The sequence below is a fragment of the Astatotilapia calliptera genome, chromosome 13 (genome assembly GCF_900246225.1).
Source record: "Astatotilapia calliptera chromosome 13, fAstCal1.2, whole genome shotgun sequence".
NCBI lineage: Eukaryota > Metazoa > Chordata > Actinopteri > Cichliformes > Cichlidae > Astatotilapia > Astatotilapia calliptera.
This window is the reverse complement of record NC_039314.1, coordinates 7,239,213-7,259,450: the sequence shown is the minus strand read 5'-3', so window position 1 is coordinate 7,259,450 and position 20,238 is coordinate 7,239,213. Positions and strand designations below refer to the sequence as shown.

Here is a 20,238-nt window from a genome sequence, read left to right as displayed (position 1 = left end):
GTGAATGGTGTTTGGCTGGACATTCAGCTCAGCTGTTGAACTGTAATCGCTTGCTTATGTGAATGTGAGTGTTTTTTCTGCTCGACTGGCGCGTTCTATGACTAATGCATTTTCAAGTGCTTATCACAAATTACCCATCAAATGTTTCACTGATGAGCAATTTAAAGCTCGGCTTTTATTTATTTTCCATTTGAGAAAATCTGCTTCTGCTTTAGCCATTTTATGTTAAGCACTAACTTTTCTGTCACAAAAGCTTCTAAACATCAAGAAGAGCTGCCAAGATAAGCTCAAGTGGATCAGTTGTTGATGTTTAATGGGCTGTATTCAGGCACTTGGGGTAAAGGTGTTGGGTTTTGCATTGCGTAAGCTGACAGTTGTCTCGAATTGACAGACAGTTAGAACTTACCACCTACTACGCAGCTGTTTCTGCACATAATAATTTGATTGTTGACTGATGTGTGTCAAGCAGCACAGGATGGAGTGGAGCACCAGTCACTCAAACGCTGACATTTCAACAGGTACGCTACATGAGCAATAGGCATCCAAAGGTTTGCCTGCTGAGATGGTTTGATTAAACAGTCAGAACCTTCTAAAAGGTCTTCTAACAAGGAATAATGTAGATAAGCTTGTCCTGCTGTGAACGATTACATACACATGTAACCGATCTGAGAATGTTATGCTAAAATAAATAATTTCTTGATTGCAATATTAAGAAATATCAAAGAGATAATTGTAAATATATGTAGCTTAAATACCATTTCTGCCACAGGACAGTGTAACAGCATGCAAAGCCTGTTATAACATAGTAGTGGTCCTGCTCTCTTGCCACGAGATATCTGACTGTTAAAGCTCTAAAAGATAGTTTGATCAATCTTTGGAAACCATTTACTGTATGATGTTGCATGGTAGAATGCAATCACTGTTAAAACTCAGTTTTGGGGACTGAGTCGTGAAATATCACCTTTAAAAAGCAGGTCTGCTTGACATCTCATTTCCTGAGAGTGCAGATTGTTCAGGTTTTAAGGTTCAACAGATCTTGTTTTATATTTCATTTCACTGCAACTTCAAATTCAAACACTTTGAGGGACACATAATTCACATTTATACACTCATACATAAATTTATGCATTTATTTATTTTATATAAAGGGCTTAAAGCTGTTTTGTGTTGTCCTATTTTACTATAATCACTCTTTCAAGTGGTATCATTAGAGGTAGAAAACAATGACTCACTCAGGGATTTGAGCATTGTTGGTTAAGTGTACTGAAGCCAGTGATTGTTGCTGTTAACTGAGGTCAAAATTGGCAGACCCTCCAATCGATGCTGGATAAAAACGGCAGGTTATCTGTTCAGTGCTTCCAGCAAGAGGCAGAGAAAAATTACTTTCCATCCATGCTGCATCGGCTAGAAATTCATCTTAACAGAGGACCACCTACGGCTGTCCAAAACAGATATTTACATTGCTGCGCTAAGCACCACAGTTCTTTAAAGCTGTTTTCGTATTTGTTACCAGGATTCAGGCCTCAGCTCATCAGTAAAAATACAACCATGTGCAGAAATGATGCAGAAATTGTTAAACATGGAAACAACGCAAAAATTACCAAGTGCTTAGTGCCAAGTCTGACATAAGAGGAATGCATAGTTAAACAGGCAGTACTTACGAACATGACCCTCTTGGGAATGTGGTCTGACTCAACTAGAGGATTCTTGTAGAGCCAAAGCTCCTCTGGTTGAATCACTCTCTCAAAGGGCTCCAGAAACTCTGTAAATCTGTGGCAGGGAATAAATGCACATTGATCAGTAACTAACACTTTATGCACAAGTAATAAAAAAGTACAATTTGAGAGATTGCATGACTTTTTAATATGTGCAAAGTACTTCCAGAAAAAGAAGACCCTGTCGTTCTTCTGCAAAAGTAACCACAACTGAGTCCATGTGAGCAGGACGTCTTTACCCAAGATCAACTACTTTGTGGTCCCACGGCAAAGAGTGTAACGGGCACGCTGGTCCACCGTGTCCATTTCATGCTTTGCCTCTCCAACACACACTTGTTGAGTGGGAGCAAATTAGCATGCCCCTACTTCCTCCAGTCTTCTTGGGCCACCCAGTGATCTGTCAGGCGCGACCTTGTTCTCTGTCATTTCAACAAGGTCTTTTTGTCAATGCACTGCAACACGCTTCAAGCTCCTCGGTTCTGCAAGTGAGCTCCAAGAGACCTCAATTAAAAGTGTTTTTTAAACAAGGACTTCAATAAATCCATCCATTCAATTAATGACTTTAAATCGGCAAAAGCAGCAGATGTTTTAATTAAGCTGAATAGATTTTAACCCTCCACCCCCTCAACAAAAAGTTTAATATGATTAAACTTGTAGCAGTTCTTGGATTTAACAGGCCAACCTCCAGATGAACTGATGCAGCATAGGAAGAAATACCAAGTGAATAATGTTCTCCTCCACAATGTGGGCCCTTCAGCAAAGCATTTATCTACTCCAATAGACATGCTCATTGTCCAGCGGCAGAAATTGGAGAATATTGTGGATCTCGTTCAGCTCTTCGGCGAGAATTTAACTGTGGAAAGTTAAAAAGGCCATTGGGCTCATGTGTCTTCGGTAAACATTGGCTACATAAGAAGGATAAACAACAAATTTTCTTATTTTCACAGGGAAAACAATTACAGAATTTTAATCTCTCAAGGACACATGCAGCACGTTACACACTGGGCCAAGTCTATTTGCTGGTCGGCTCATAATAATGTCTCCTGATGTTTTTGCAAAGGAGCAGCCTAATCAGTACTTGCTCATTTTACACCTTGCTGGGCCCGTGCGCATGATTCACTTCAGCGGCATTACATTCACGGTATGTGGTTCACAATATATTATGCTGTGCTAATGACACGCAATATGCTTCATAAATTACTCAATTTTCCCAGCTTGTATTCTCTTTAACTCTGTTGTTCAGGTATCGGTGACTGGAAATATAATTTTACTCCCCGGGGATTAAAAGCAGAGCAGTATAGACACACAGTCAAGTGAAGAACCCCCCCCCCCCCCCCCCCCAACTCACCTTAGATACAGACACAAATATACGAACTGAACCTCCATTAGGAGCGCACGCGGCGCTCTTGGATCATTAAATACTGCAATGATCTACCTGTCGCTCTGTAAAGCTTATCTTGCATCCAGTCATTACATTCTTAATGAGTTTTAGGCACACGCTCCCTGAAGATAGCGACACATATTTTCTTTCATGGGTCATGTTAGAATGCACAGCATGCACAGACTTGCTCTGGTGTGTAATCACTTCTTTATATGGGTCCATTAAAGTTTGCTGTTCCACATATAATAATAATAATAATATTAACCTTATACTAACTTTGCATGCTCCTGCCAAATGCATTCATTAGGTTTGTATGGATGTGAAGACTAAGAGTGGTTTGAGATTTGTAACATATCTTAATATGAACAATTTAGAGTCATGTTTTATTTTATGATTTTAAATTACATATGTGTTATGAATTTAAAGAAAGCAGACGCATATGTATGTATGTTTTTAAGGGATGAAAATAAGCTGGAACAAGCTCAGTACTGTAGTTGCATCTCTCTCTCTGCAGGTTTTGTAACTCTCATTTTCATTGTGTAACTTCAAAGATCCCATAATGAGATTTTAAGCATTATTATACCAGCAAGTAATAATTTGTTATATGACGTAATGTACTGGAGTAATGGTGTTCTTAGCAGAGAATGAAGTCACATTTCCTCTGTGTGAGATAGTGCAAGCTTCTCTTTCCAGTGTTTTGTTAGCCAGTCTAATTACTCTTGCACATAAATGTGTGCGAGTCTCCTTCTTCGAATTAGTCACAGACAGGCAGATAGAACTTAAGAAAAACGTAGGCATCAACTTTTAGCTGGACTGCTTAATACTACCTGTCTTGGATGGGCAAAAAAAACAAAAAACCTAAAGATTGTTTTTAGTTAATGCAAAGAGAAACAGGGTATTTTAAACCAGGACAAAAAATGGTTAATGCATTAAGGCTCATAAAAAATCTTCTTTTGTTTCAGTTAGTTTTTGTTATTATTGCTCCAACCCTGCTAGTCACATGACACACTTTTGTGTCAAAATGTGTTCCTTGCAACCAGAGGTGGCCGAGGACTGAGGCCTAAAGGAATCTCAATATTGAACCTGTTGATGGTGCTAGAGTGCTCAGACATGAAACTTGGTCTGATTTCCATTCTTATGTTTTCCACTATCACTAATCAGTGTGTCAAATTGCAGAACTTTTAACCATATGCTTTAGGACTATCATAGACAGAAGAAGACAGATGATGAAGAATAGAAGAAGGCGATGGTGAATAAAAACAATATGGATGCTTGTGAAGTTTTGCCACTCGGTCCCCAGTAATAACTTGACTGAGTTGCATCCGTATTCTGAAACAACGGACAATGGCCGACTCAGTTTTATTATGGCATTGTATTTTCATTGCATTTTTTCCTCTCTCTTCAGTGGAAATGATTGCTTTCATAAGCTCGAAATCAAATGCCTTTTGGACATGTAATATTCCTCTTTCTTTTGGAGAATTTGTATCAAATCTCTTCTAACAAATCAATGCTGCCCACACCGGATTTCCTTTGGCCTGAAATTCAGATTGAATTTTTTGCCTCATCTTTTTCTTTGTTTCCCCAAGTGATAAAATTTATTTAAATGTGAAATTCCAATGTAGTTTATGTGCACTTTAAGGCTCTAGGCTCCAAAAGTCAAACACAGAATTCATTCTTCTTTCTGAGGATAGAAGTACCTGGAAATTAATTTCACCTTTATTGTAATTTACAGACTGCAGCGAACACATTTACAAGGTGGTGATGGAAGGTCTTTTCTGTGTTTGATAAAGGAAGGGCCATGCTGATCGCATCAAGAGACAATGCGGAGAAAAAAAAAGTCCTCAGTATGTCATCCAGGAAAATATCTGCAGGCGAACTGATTCATAAAGTTGTGAAAGAACTGTGGAGAGGGGTGGTGGGCTGCGTCAAAGATAGAATTGGCACATTCAGATGGTCAAAATGTCTGAAAGGTCTGAATTATGGCCTTTTTATTTATTTATTTCTTGTTAAATGCTCATCTTTATTCTGCTCACTGCAAGAAGATCAAACAGGCACTGCAAATGACCACAGGACCTGAAGCTATAGGAGGAGACACAGAGAAAAAAGCAGCAGAGGAGCAGTGACAAAAAAGGCCACCACATCAGGAAATGCACCACAAAAAGTTTTCTATAAAAGCAGACTCATCAAGTCTCCGCTGAGCCCACCGACATAATCTCTGGCAAGAATAGACAGCTAAGTGCCCATAAAGAGGAGGCACAGCAAATGCCCTGAACTCAGCACCGCCTGCTGGCTGCCTGGGGAGTACTTCATTTTGTTTTATCAGCTTCTGTTTACCCTCTGTAGGAGCAGTATTGAGCAAAGTGATAAACGTCTCTACAGGGGCCAAAGCATAATAGATTAAGCCAACAACAGACCTCAAGGTGAATATGTAAAGGTAACTATTGTTGGCAACAAACCTTTAAGAAAGATTTAATGGAGGCGGTTAGTCTGATTTTTCTGCAAATTGTGCAATTGTATAGGGCCATTTAGGCTGAGTGGAGACAAGGTATGCTACTAATGTCTACATTATTTTTTCTTTTTGCGATGAAATTTGCCTCGTGCCCATTCTTCATCGTTAAAGCTCTGCATTTGGGCCAATTTATCACCACCGGCTCCTATCCATCTCTCCTTGATGCATATCCCAAATCTGATGAGCGCAGCCACAGCTAAAGAAATGAAGCAAAATTATTTCCCAACATCTGCTCTTCCTCTATCGTGCTGAAACAATTGGGAGATTTAGCATACAACAGCAGAAAGAACAATATGAGCGTCTTATTCGAAAGCGCTTGATTTACAATGCACTGTGGGCAGAATCGTGGCCTCGGGAATACATTCTTCTGCTGCGCCACTGTGACAGAAAGTGATTTAGAGAAAAAAAAAAGTAATGGAATTGTTCCTTAATTAGTTATGCAGTGAAGCAATAAGGCACACAGAAGAGCCAAATGGCTTAGTTGGATAAACTTCAGGCAAGTTTCCATTGTCATTTCTAAAAGAAGAGACACAGTGTGAAATGTAAATAAAATCACAGTGATTTGCAAATTAATTTAACCCAACATTTAATTGAGAATAATATAAAGACAGCAAAACAAATTTTGAAAATTTTAACTTTTAACTTAGTTGAATGTATGAAAAATGCCAAAGACAACCCATTCTGACAGGTATAGCAATGCATTTTTGCACCAAGTTAATTCCCAAAGAGCTATGAGTGGAAACTTTGGCATATCTCTGCATGGTGTGCAGTGTCTCCTTAAAAAATTTGAGGAAACTGGACGTGTGAAAGACAAAAGAAGACGTGGCAGGCCTAAAACACTATCTCCAGCAGATAAATAGTATCTGAAAGTCTGTGCTTAAGAATTATGAAAGACAAGTCTTACTCAACAGGTCTGACTGCAATCTAGAGCTCATGAAAAGAAACATTTTCTCAACTACAGTGTTTGGTCTCCTTGGTTGTCAGATTGCTGGCATCGGATAAAAAATAACAAAAACGTCTGTTTCAACATTCGATATGTGTCCTTGGATCCTTTAATGTAAGACAGGGTTTAAATATTCTGTAAGTTATTACATTTTTCTAATTAATTTTATACAAAGCTCCAGCTTTTCTGGAAGTTGAGTTGCAAGTTTGAAAGTAATCTTCCAGCTAAACGTCTATGTGTGTGTGTGTGTGTGTGTGTGTGTGTGTGTGTGTGTGTGTGTGTGTGTGTGTGTGTGTGTGTGTGAGAGAGAGAGAGAGAGAGAGAGAGAGAGACTGTGTTTGTATACTAACTTATCACAGATACATCCAACAGAAGCTGAGAATTTTCATCAGTCCTGATTTCATTATTTTTGCAAGCAGGGGTTTGCTTACTGTAGCTTGACTAAACTGCCCAGAGCCCTTATTAGACTACAGTCACACAGGTGACACTTACACTACACAGCTCACTTTCTGTGGCAGACAGAGTGTGTGACCTTCATCTCTCAAGGGGAAAGGAAAATATCAGGGAGCCTTACAATCTCCATGACACAGAGTTCAAAGCACAGTACAAGTGTCTCGTCTGGTGTTTTAGAGTTAACTCCCAAGCAAGTTCCTTCCTTCCTAAGTGGGGTTAAGCTGCTGTCCTCATTTTGCTGTGCTTTGCACTGAAGTTGTTCTCAGCTACAATGCAATATGTGATGCAATCCGGGGACACATTCATAAAGATGCAGGCATTTTGTCAGGTCATTCACATTTGATTGCATCTGCACTCTCAGGAGGTGCACATTTGGCAATCAGCTAAGCAACTAAGAGCTAGTTGTGTGTGTAGTGAAGGGACTGAGGTAGGAGAGTGCGGGGCTGACCATCTGCCACATTTGGGACAGGATTCGAAATTACTTTTCCCACCAGAGGTAGGCAATCATTACTGCCCTTCCTCTCGGTCTGATGCCACCACATGCACCCCCCACACACACACTACTTATTACTCCAGTCATTTAAACATAGAGGAGGCAGCTATTCAAAAATGAACTTCTGAGATTTACAAGCTATTAGGATCAGAGGTTATGTCAGACCCCACCCTTCACTATTTAGTGAATTTGATTGACTTCTGGTAAACTCCTATTCATTTTCGCTGCACAATATCAAATGCAAATTGAGAATCAGGGCAGTTCAATGAATCTCAATGGTCAGCAGTGAACGTGAAGAGCGGGGGCTTCATTGTGTTTTATCAATAAAAATGTGTACTGATAGAAGAGAGAAAGGGCTATGCAAGGGAGGAATAATAAGTGCTATGATGGGAGAGAATAGAAGAGAAGAGTCTGCTGGCTTTCTGATCTCTGGCTGAGTTATGTCCCAGTGGTTTGCTGGCACACACGTGGGCTGTTTTGGAATGACTTCCTTCAAGCATGCTGCTCCGATAGATCTCTATATTGTCTCAGCTGACTACAGCACAGTTTAAAAGGAATAACTGAGCAATAATGCACAGACTAGATTTAGAAATGTTAAGAATATGGTTGCAAAAAAACAAACTTTTTGCTTACAGCTTTTTAGTAATTGGAAGACTTTATTAAATTCTTTCGTTCGGTTCAACTCAGGCATAGAAGTGTATCTAATGACTTCTTAAAGTGGGTCAAAAACACTTCCCCCCCCCCCCCCCTGTTAGAAATAGAGTGAATGAGTAAGCTGAGAGCTGAATGAGATGAATGGTATGCAGATCTGTGAAATGTGCTGTGGCGATGTTTTAACCTACAAAAGTAGAATTTGTAATGATTGATGGCTGAGAGTCACAGTGGGTGAGCCTGGATTTATCACAAATCCACAACTTACACACACTCAACACTGCTGAAAGGGAAAAGACGAGTACGGGTTTTTGCTTAAGTTACAAATTTTTATTCCACATAGGAGAGAAAAAAAATCCTGTCTCTGCTATTCCAGCAAAATCAAATCTAACTCCTCTGGCACAGCTGGATTCAAATAAGACAACCGGGTATCTGTAATTTCATATAGCGCTGCTGATGATGGAATTGGATTAGCGCTGGTTCACAGTGGAGAAAGAGCAAAGCTGAACGACAAACTGAGGATACATTCTTGATTTAATTATGCAAATTTTATTTCATTTATTACCAGGGCCTGCAGACCACAGCACAGCAATCCTGTCTTGATACTTAACACGTGCTTGTATGTGTACGTGTGTGTGTGTGTGTGTGTGTGTGTGTGTGTGTGTGTGTGTGTGTGTGTGTGTGTGACTGTTGCTCACTGACCGAAGGCTGGAAGATAATTGCACTCTTTCAAAAGAGAAGTTTAAATCAGGCTAGCAGCGATCTACCTGGCAAAATTCTGTTGGATATAATGATATTTGAGGCTGCATATTTATTTTTTTAGGCTGCAAAGAGACCAGACAGCAGGGAAACAAGTGGAAACAGAAGGCATTAAGCTTGGAGGCGAGGCTGTGTGACCGGCTATGGCAGGGGGTTTAAAGGCTGGAGTTTGGAGACAGAATTGAAGCTTGGGAAAGTCTTGAGCTGAGGCAACGTTGTGCCTCTGAGCGAAAAAGTTCTTTAACCTTTTCCAGCAAAACAGTCACAGCTTGAGTTTGGATTGGATACACATGACTAAATCATACAACAAAGGTCGTACACCTGCTATGGGGAAAATCACCCTTAATAATATTAATATAGCCATCAGAAGTTCCTATAGAGCCAACTCCATGACTGGCATTAACACTGTCACCTGAATTTCCAAGACATACTAAAAAATTCCAAGTGGCTTCTTTATTTTGCAAGTCTGAATTTGGTGTGGACAATAAGTGTCACATGCCCTCTCTTTCTGTGTCTGTGCTACTGGTTACAGTCAGGGCTTTGGCCAGACGTGTCGAGAATGCATAGCATCAGTCCTGTCACAGGCAGGGAAGAGAGGAGGGGAGCAAAATAGATGCTGAGTGACACTGAGCTAGCGCTGCCTTCCCTGGAGGAATCCCGTCTGAAGTTGGCTAAAGAAACAGAAAATCCTTCACTTGTCACACAAAACCCTGGTGGGGGATACAGTGGAAAACTAGGTCCTTTTTTTTTTAATTACCCATTGAAGCTGGCTAAATCAAGAGGGTGCATTGAAAAGCTGAGGGCTGGCTTAGTAACACTGAAGGTGTCTGTTCACGATAAAAGCCCCACAGACACTTTTGGAAAGGTCAGAGCCTCACATCTGAGGCAGGTATTAGGAAATGCAGCCATATGAAGCTGGCAGGACATCACCAAAGGGACACGAAGGAAGCATGGTGGGGTGGGGGCACATGGTGAGATAAGAGTACCAACCCACAATAGGAAGGAGAAGAGCGAGGCTGCCATGTACTGAAGATTTGCCAGAAAGCTTTGCACAGGCTCAACAGGTCCAAAGCTTATATTCACTGAGCATGCTGAGTAAATGCATCAACTTTAACACCCCACTGGTGTTAACTCATCATATTAGTTGAGCTCTCTCTCTCTCCATTGTGCAGAGAAAATTGCCACACTCAGTGCTCCCACATAAAACAGTAGCAACAAGGAGCTGTTCTACAATAAAATGCTGTCGCCTGAATTTCTGACGCACGCAGCTTGTCAACGGCTTTTAATTCCACACATTTCAATGATGGCTTCACTATAACACAGGAATGAAGCAACAGGCATCAGCCTATAAAATTTTAAAAAAAAGTTTAACACATTGGGATATATAATAATAATAATAATAATAATAATAATAATAATAATAATAATAACTCCTTTAAACCTAACTACACATCTGTAATCCAATTGATTTAATCCATACAATATGTAATGCAGGTGTAACTACTACGACTGTTAGACAAACAACAGAAATATCCATGTACTACTACTACGATATGTAACAGGCTATTGTTCTTCAAGGAAATGATAAAATTCCCAAAAGCTCTGCTATGTAAGCAGGGGCCTGTCCAATATATTTTTAAAATTGGATTCTAAATTTCAACGGAAGTCAGTGAAAGGATGCAAGGATAGATATAATATGTGACCGCCAGCTAGATTTTGTTAGCAGCCTTGCCGCTGTGCTACGCACCAATTGGTGACAAGCTTTGGAGGACTGAGAGATGCACGGGAAGAGTGAATTGTAATGATCAAAGTGGGAGAAAATCAAAGTGTGTACTAAAAGATGGTTGAATGACAGTAAAGGTTTGATTTTCGCAGTATTTGAAAGATCAAGGAGACAAGACTGGGTGACCTTATCCTGTGTCAACATTGAAGCTACCAGCTGTTTGCTCATCATCTCAGATCATTCAAGTCATTTAAAGGGGAACTCTCGAAGCTTTTAGAAAGCAATTATTTAACAAAGAACACTAGTGGACTAGTTGACCAATCTTTGCTATTGTCACTAGTCGGTACCAAACACACTAGATGTTTAAACTAACCATTTTACTTTTTAATTGATGCCCAGTGCAGTTAAATTGTTGTGTTCTAAATGCTATGCATCCACCGGCCACCAGATGGCGCATCAATGTTGAGAAATACCATAAATCTGTAAATTTACACCTTTTCTGTTTGTTAACACTGTAACTGTTAGTTCTTTAAAAGGCGAAAGGATGAGCTCACGCTCTGTTAGTGATAGGGTGAGGTGTTCAATCTACCAGGAGGGGCTCGAAGTAGGGCTGTATTTATATCGTACAACGGCAGGTTAAGCAGCATGAATCATTATTGAAGAATGCAATTAATTGTTTCAAATGCCTTTATTTAGAGAGTTTTTGACATTTTCCAGTAAACAGTTCTCCAGTTTAAGTTGATAGCAGCATCTTTCTAAATTTTAGACTAGTTGGTTAGTTTATTTTTTTCCCCTTTGTTTAGTCTTTGAAGAAATTAGTCACCCAGGAATATCCCTACTAACAGCCACAATGCTTAACAGGCAAAGCATCAAGAAGCAAAAAGGTGTGTGACCATCAATGTTATACAGTCTTTTTGTTCATACCAATATCTTTAATGATGAGTTAAAGATATTCTCCCTTTAAACAGGCTCTGGTTCCAGGCTCTGTTAAATACAAAAGATTTGATTTGTGGAAATGGAGGTGGTATACACAGCAGTGCATAATGATTAACATGCACTACTATGAATAAAAACGTCGGCCACACCTTTGAGTTCAGGTGTTTTCACTTCCACTGTCACAGGCAGAATCAAACTGCCTTTACAGACGTGTGTCAAAAAATGGGTCGTTCTAAAGAGCTCACTGAATTTGATTGGGGTGCTGTGATAGCCGGAGCCCCACTGTTGCAACACATCAGTAATTTCACTTTCTGAAATTACTTCCTTCCAAGATATTCTACATTATTATTAGTGTGGTATTATTGCAAAGATTAAGAGTTTAGGAGCGACAGCAACTCAGTCAAAAAATTGGCAGACCACATAAAATTATAGAGTGAAAAGTGCAGCACTCAAAACATCCTCTGGCATCGACATCAGCACAAAAACCGTGCACCAGGAGCTTCATGGTAGAGTTTTCCACGGCTGAGAAGCTCCTTTAAGTGTAACATGTAAAGTGTAACTATATACATATGTGGCTGAGTAAGTATTTTTCAATAAACAGTGGGGTACTGCTGGCCTTAACGTAGTAACCATAAGTTTTATTCTTTAAACTTCAAAGAATATGTTTAGAAATAACATATTTCCACTATGTTGACAAAATGTTCTTCTTTTTAAGCCACTTGCTTCTGGTGATTCTTCAAAATCGCTGCTCTAGAAAGAAGTGTAATTCTAGCCAACATTACTTAATGCTTATCTTTGATGTTTCAGAAAGACTTAAGTAGCTGACATGAAAATAACCTTTTAAACTTAATGTGGGACAGAAGGACAGCAGGAAGAGTGAAAAATGAGTACATGAGAGGGACAGCTCAGGTCGAGCATTTTAGAGATAAAGATAGGGTGGCAAAGCTGAGATGGTTTGGACATGTGCAGAGGAGGGATAGTGGGAATATTGTGGAAAAAATGATATGAATATAGAGCTGCAACTGTGGAGAAAAAGAGGAAGAGCACAGAGGAGATTCGTGGATGTAGTGAAGAAGGACCTGTAAAGGGTTGGTGTGACAAAAGAGGACGGGGTTAGATGGAGGCAGATGATCCACTGTGGCAACCACTAAAGGGAACAACCCAAAGAAGAAGAAAAAGACCGATGGCTGCCAGGGAGTCTTTGTAACTTTGTTACATTAATGAAAAAAACCCTAGCCCTTAATTTGGCCCTAAAAAGAAAAAGAATATAATCTAATAAAATTCATATCTAATGTACATCTAATAGATTTTTATCCAAGCAACTCTCACTACAGTTCTATATAATTATCCTGTGACCTTTGGTTAAACCACAGCCACTGATGGGTGAATGTACATAGGAATTACGTGAGTGTATTTATCAGCCAACCTTGAAATGTTTTAATATAAAAGGTTTCACTGCATTCTTCTTTGAATCTATACAGACACATCATGAATTTAGCAGGCTGAATAGCTGCCATTGGCAATCACCTCAGAAGTTAATAAGTTTTGTGCTTAGTTCAGACAATTTGTTAGGTGTGTGTGTGTGTGTGTGTGTGTGTGTGTGTGTGTGTGTGTGTGTGTGTGTGTGTGTGTGTGTGTGTGTGTGTGCAGAGCTTATTAAGTTAAGCATAAAGGTAACCATGCTTGGAGCATTAGAGAAAAAGACAAGGGAAAAGGGAGGGAGGTGGAAAGAATTCGACAGAAATCGCTCACACAGATTGGACACAGATGTGGGATTGGAACACACAGCTGACATTTATCCCTGTTGTCATGCTTATTGGTTATTGTAGTAAATGTTAAAGTTGACAGCAACATGAAGGAGAGTGCAGCTTTTTTGCTCATTCAAAGGAAGAGTGAGTGTACAAAACCCTTGCAAATACCACTCAGTGTGAAAGCATCGGGAGATGAGGTCCACTGCTTGTACAAACATGGATACACACACACAGAGGGATGCCGCATTTTTATGGATCTGAAGGATAATAATGATACATCTCCTATCTGTGAAGTCTATATATTCAGTGTTATCACACTGTAATACTTTTACTTTGCTTTCTCAGATTTGTTTAATAGTATTTCGTGGGTATTTTTGTTGTTGTTTTCTGTTGTGAATCTTATCTTCAATGTGATTTTCTTTCCACTTCAGAAAAATGACTTTGTTTTTCATTTTCTTGAAGATTGTTATTGTGGAGACCCTGAATAATATATCATGTGCAGATCTGAAAAGTGAAACCAATGAAGAAAAATGCTTTCGTTCTAGTGGCGAGCGGGATTGTGACTCCACTTGTTGCAAAAAGAAGTCTGACAATATAAAAATCTATGGATTATTTATTTGTTAATTTAATAAACATTTGTCCCAGGACTTAGTGAATACAACATGATTTTGTAATTATGGTCCCGATTAGTGTCAAGAAGGATGACATGCTTGGGAGGGGCAAATTCAAGTTCCTGTTGTATGAGTTTGAGGAGCCCAGCTGTAGTCAGACCATCCATCTGTCATCATGTCCACTTTCAAAACAACGAGATGCTAAGCTTGAGGCTTCAAATCAGGAGCTGTTGAAATAGCTCCTTCCATCTTTTATTTAGAATCAATGGCCACGTACAAGAAAATGGAGTCACTTCATTTTTTTTTAATTTCCAAACAATAGCTGTGGGTTCCTACTCGCATTCAGGAGTTAATCATTAATCCTAGTGAAAGGTTTTCTTTCCTCTAGTCAATGAAACTCTGATAAGGAGAAGCTAGGGCGAACACAGTGTTATTGACCGAAATGCCTTTTATACTGGCCATTGACGATGCTATTTTTAAACAAAAATGTGAAAGTAAGGGTTGGATTTCCTTGCTTACAACAATTGAGTGGAAATCAATATGAATCCTATCCAACCATCCAGGATTGAAACAAAGCCCATGACACACCTTGAGCAATATAATCAAGAGAAGTGGGAACAAGACACAGCTGAAACTGTAACTGAATGGAGAATCACATTACAAAGAGGAGGCAAGAAAAAAGTTAACACAAGGAATCAAATATTAATAACCCACAAGAACACAAAAACCTAAAAACATACATTCTAGTGCTGTCAGCGTTAATGTGTTAAAACGGGCTAATCCGCATTAACGCGCTAACGCAGATCAATCCGTGTAAGGGTAAGGGGTTACACACGTTAACGCTGTCATAATGTTTAACACGATTAAATATTTTAACACAATCAACCCATCTGGAGCACAGAATGGACAAACTTTGGACAAACTGCCCGAAATGCGTTGACAGAGACATTTCAGGGATTTTGAGTCAGTCTGCGCTCCAGATGGGTTAAATGTTCATCACATCAGTCGCGATGACGCGTTAACACCGACTAACCCCTTACACGGATTGATCTGCGTTAACACGCTAATGTGTATTAGCACGTTTTAGCACGTTAATGCATTAACCCTGACAGCACTAATAAATTCTAAATAAAATTACTAAATTATGGCCTGTAAATGGCCTGTATTTATATAGTGCTTTACTAGTCCCTAAGGACCCCAAAGCACTTTACACATCCAGTCATCCACCCATTCACACACACATTCACACACTGGTGATGGCAAGCTACATTGTAGCCACAGCCACCCTGGGGCGCACTGACAGAGGCGAGGCTGCCGGACACTGGCGCCACCGGGCCCTCTGACCACCACCAGTAGGCAACGGGTGAAGTGTCTTGCCCAAGGACACAACGACCGAGACTGTCCAAGCCGGGGCTCGAACCGGCAACCTTCCGATTACAAGGCGACCTCCCAACTCTTGAGCCACGATCGCCCCAAATTACTTACCTGAATTACCAGAAATACAAAACAAAAGGAAGCTAAACCCCAAAATATAAACACTTCAAATGGCAAAAAAAACCCAAACCCACAGGACATTTCATATTGTGCATTAATAAGGATATTAAAGACAGCGAAGCAAACAGGGAGTGAGAGAGATGCTGATCAAGCATGACTGCACACACACACCAAGTCTGGAGAAGCACTCTACACTCTAATCAGCCAAAATAATTGGAGCCACTGGTGGGCTTACTCTGGCCTTTAACTGCTGTCTTTTGTTTGGATGTCATTTCAGATGTACTTTCATTCTAAATAATTATATTAAATTATTTTGATCTTAGGTTGCATTGATGTGTATTACAGATACATGTAGGTGTGTTAGGGTTAAAGAACCCTGGCTTTCTGCATCCTGGTTCACTGGCATTAATCATTAAAACATCTTTGATTACTAGTACCTGTAATTGTAGGTCCTGTTTTGACAAACAGAATATCAGAAGAGTTAAAAAGGCTAAGTTCTTAGGTTTGGCAACAATATTCAGTTCCTACACTTCATGATGGTTGAACTACTGTATGTATATGAAAATGCCACCTTAATTTAGCTACTGAATATACTGGAAACACAGAGGTCAGAACTTCATACACATTCAGTCTCACTAATTAGAGTCAAGGACAATTCAATCAAGCTGTCTTTAACCTCAAAGTCTTGTGACAAGGTCTAATCAGCATAATTAATTGAACTGAAGCACCTTGGTGTGCAGCATTTACACATTAAAAGGTTAAGTTAGACTGAGCTTGAGTCTGTTGACAGCTGGATGATAAACTGCATGTGATTTTTAGCGTAGCTGTCTCGATCCAGTCATTATCGATTAGTCCTATCACCTTTACAACAGAATTATAAACCAGTATCTGTGGGTATCCTGTAATTCTGCGATATAATAATAAGAGGGACTGTCTGAAAACAGAAACTCAACTGGAAAAGTAGCTTTATGTATCTCAAGTGTGCAGAATATTATTGCATAATCCAGTTCATCAGATTGTAATGCTACAGTTTGTGCCACCATTAAACCTTATTATACAAATATTTGTTTTTCTTTTGTGTTCACCACAGTGTTGAAGAATAAAGAAAGAATGAAAAGATTAAAAGAAAAGACTTTGTTTATTTGTATTTCTGATCTAGTGAGCTGGAACGCAGTGTTATTCGTTACTTATTCATTCATTATTACTTGGCTTTCTTTTTCTTTAACACTTAGCAAAAAGGTTCTTGGTTCAAATCCATGATCTGGCCTTTCTGTGTGGAGTTTGCATGTTCTCCCCATGTCTGCGTGGGATCACTCCAGGTACTTACCACAGTCAAAAGAACCTAAATTAGTGTGACAGACTGCTGACCTGTCCAGGGTGTACCCCACCTCCTGTGCTACGGTAGCTGGGCTTCAGCCTGCCCGTGATCCTAAATTGCATACGTGGAAGAAAATGGGTGAATGATAGAGTTTATCATTCTACTTTAAAGTTATGACAGATTTCAAAATATACATGTAAGTTTCTTCCCTTCAACTATGACACGCACACTGTCCACAAATTCACCTTACAGTGGCAAAAAGTGAGCAGTTACTCTGCAGTATTCTCTAAAGGAAATCACAGAATACTCATCAAGGAAAAAGTGGTCTGACAGCAAAAGCTTGGGGCTTGAGGGACACACACACACACACACACACAGACGTGATGAAGGCTTCTCCAGAAGGAGAGGAGCATGCTTGTTATATATTTTAAGATTTGGGCCAGGAGACTGCCAAATGTGCTAGTGTGTGTGTTGGCGGGAGGCTCTTTCATCTTCTCAGCCCCTCATCTGTCTTTGTATATAGATAAGAGTATGATGCTGAAAATGACAGTAATACAGAGGAGGCTGAAAAAAATCACCTAAGAAAGGGGCAATAAAACGATGAAGTGACAGGGGGAGGTATAAGAATAGAAACGTCGTGATGGGAGGAAGTGTAACTCAGTGCAGGGGACCTTCCTCTCCACTCTGACAGAAGCTGTCACTTCCGCACTTCCACACCTCAGAGCGCCACAGCACTGCCCCTCATCACAGCCTACATCTACCGAGCACCAGTCATGGTTCAAATACTTCTAAAATAATGGGGAAACTTTAAAGTTTTAGAGAACATGTTCAGATGAACAGAATGGAAGCACAAAATGAACAAATAATGTGATGCAGTTTATCTTCATAACATCATTACAGCTCCATCATTTGCATCCTCTGAGCTTCAACCTGATTGCTGAGCCGCTTTATTTTACAAAAGGAACAGTTTTAACATTAAGATTTGTTTACGGCTAGAACTGAGATTGACATTCATATTTTACAATGGTGAAATTGCAATACCAGAACACAATACCATGTTGCAGTAAGAGCTTTTCCCTAAGAATAAGAAAATATAAAAGCTCATAATTCTGAACAGTGGTTACATTCCAGTATTTGTTTTGTTTTTCCAGCTGAAAACGCCACATGTAAAGCACAATCCCTGCTGTTACTGTAGTTTTTACAAGATTCTTCTTTGACTTTTAAGACCCCCCCAGTACAATGATGGAAACTGGTTAAGTTTATTATTTTCACTTTGTAATACGAGCAGTGGGAAGGCTGGGAATTAGATTTGGGAGGAAAAGTGCAACTCTGTGTTATATGATAAATTATTAAGGCGCATGACAACAACATTGAACTCAGAGTGGATGTAAAAGTTGGAACTGTTTTCAGATGTCGTAAATTCACGACAAAAAATAACTCAAAAATCTGTAATCTGATTTATTGTTAACTAGAATAAGGGTTTTTCTGCTTCTCCTACAGTAATGTGCAAAAGTCTTGAGCCACCCCTCATTTCTTAATGTTTTCTTTCCAAGAAGCCATATTTGTTTGTAATTCTTTAAAGTGCACTGAAAGAGGAATAGTTCTCCAGGCTTTCTGAAGGTTTTCAAAAGGTTTTCTTTGGACTTTGGCGGGTATTTTGCTCCTTTTAATTCCGTGTACTTGACTATTTTCAGGCAATAGTTTTTTTCTCTTTCTTTATTTTGTTTTGATGGGTTTTTTGTTGGTTTTTTGGCCACTTAACACTGACCTATGCATCCAAGTGAACATGAATGTGTTAGCTGCCTCGTGTAATAAAAGCCACTGTCACATCACATAATTTTTCCAGTTTATTTAGCTGAATCCATGAAACGTGTCAAAGATGAGAGTTTGACATTCATAAAATATTGTTTTTTTTATTCATTTTCAGTCCTTGTACCTGAAGTCCAGGCAATATTTTATTGTTTGTTAATCCTCTTTTAACACTGTTACGAGCATAAAAAAGGCACCTAACTCAAGGGATGAAGCACAAAACAGACAACTTAGCAAAGAACCAATTTTAGCCATTGGTTTAGGCTATAGGGAGAAAATGCTAAAGTATTTCTAATTACAGAAGAACTGGAATGTTAATCAGTTAAAACAGGTCTTATGGAGTGATGAATCCAGTAAAACACTGGAGGCTGTGTCATGGTCATGGTGCCAGTGGATCTTGATGGAATTATGAACACAAGAAGTAGCATCAGATTTTGATCCACCGTGCAGTACCATCTGAAAAGCATCAGATTCAGAACATCGTCATTTTGCGGCACTACAGTGATTCCAAACACACTGCCAATGCAGTAAAGGCAAACCTGGACAGAAAAACACCTGAAAAATACTTGTTATTAATCTCTGTCTCTCTTCCACAGCATGACTTTTATCCTGTCTTCCTTCTCTCTCCCCAACCAGTTGCCACAGATGGCTGCCCCTCCCTGAGCCTGGTTCAGGTTTCTTCCTGTTAAAAGGGAGTTTTTCCTTCCCACTGTCACCAAAGTGTTTGCTCATAGGGGGTCATATGATTGTTGGGTTTTTATTTGTATGTATTATTGTAGGGTCTACCTTACAATATAAAGCGAGCTGAGGCAACTGTTGTTGTGATTTGGCGCATAATAAATAAAATTGAATTGAACTGAATTGAAAAACCATCATGAACACTATCAGTCATGGATTTGGTCTCCCCAGAGCCCGGACCTCAACTTTACTGAAGTAGTGTTGAATCAGCTTGACAGAGAAACAAGGCCACCTAAGAGAGTTCATATGTGGTCAAACTAAATATTCATCTTCAAGCTCATAAGAACTGTACAAACCCAGTTTTTTCCTTTTATACTGTATCTCTGTGTATGTTTGCATGTGTTCTGATTAATTTTCCTACCAGAAAATAAAGACATGAAGGGCAGCTCAAGACTGTTGCATAGTACTGTTTGACTTTTTTTCTTACAGTAAATTTCCTCTAACAGGTAAGTTGACCCACAAGGCAATCTTCACAAAGCGACTTGCAGTACCCCTTTAAGGCAGACTGGTGTAAAGGACACCCAGAGAGTAACTGAGCAATCTGCTACCCATGGAGGGATAAAGATACGGGTTTGGAAAAATGACAGCAGGGACAGCAAGACATAATGAGCTGATCAAACGATTGTGGAGAATGAAATGCCAGAGTAGCTTAGAGCGGTGACAGACTGAGCTGTCAGGGATTCCCTGGTCTTGGTGTGAGAGTCAGCTGCCTCTGCTCTCGCTGGATTCATGGATATTTTTGCTGCAGCATCTGCCTCGTTTGCTAATAGAGCTTTCCTTCTGCTAATCTTTTCTCAAATCTTCTCACACCACTCAGATTCCCAATTCACCATGGTCACTAATCACAATCACATCCAAAATGTGATTTCTTTTTAAAATTACCTCACATAGTCTGACGTTGTCTCTTTTGTATTTTCACTCATATAGTTTTTTGGTTTAATTCGAAACTGTTGA

General features: G+C 39.5%; 1 protein-coding gene across 1 annotated transcript in view; it reads right to left on the bottom strand.

The window, feature by feature from the left end:
• plpp4 (phospholipid phosphatase 4) overlaps nucleotides 1–20,238 on the bottom strand; it is a 49,597-nt gene that overhangs the window by 19,972 nt on the left and 9,387 nt on the right. Inside the window, exon 2 of the mRNA XM_026190243.1 lies at nucleotides 1,662–1,770. Within this exon, the coding sequence (XP_026046028.1) occupies nucleotides 1,662–1,770 (109 nt within the window). The remainder of the gene's footprint in view (nucleotides 1–1,661; nucleotides 1,771–20,238) is intronic.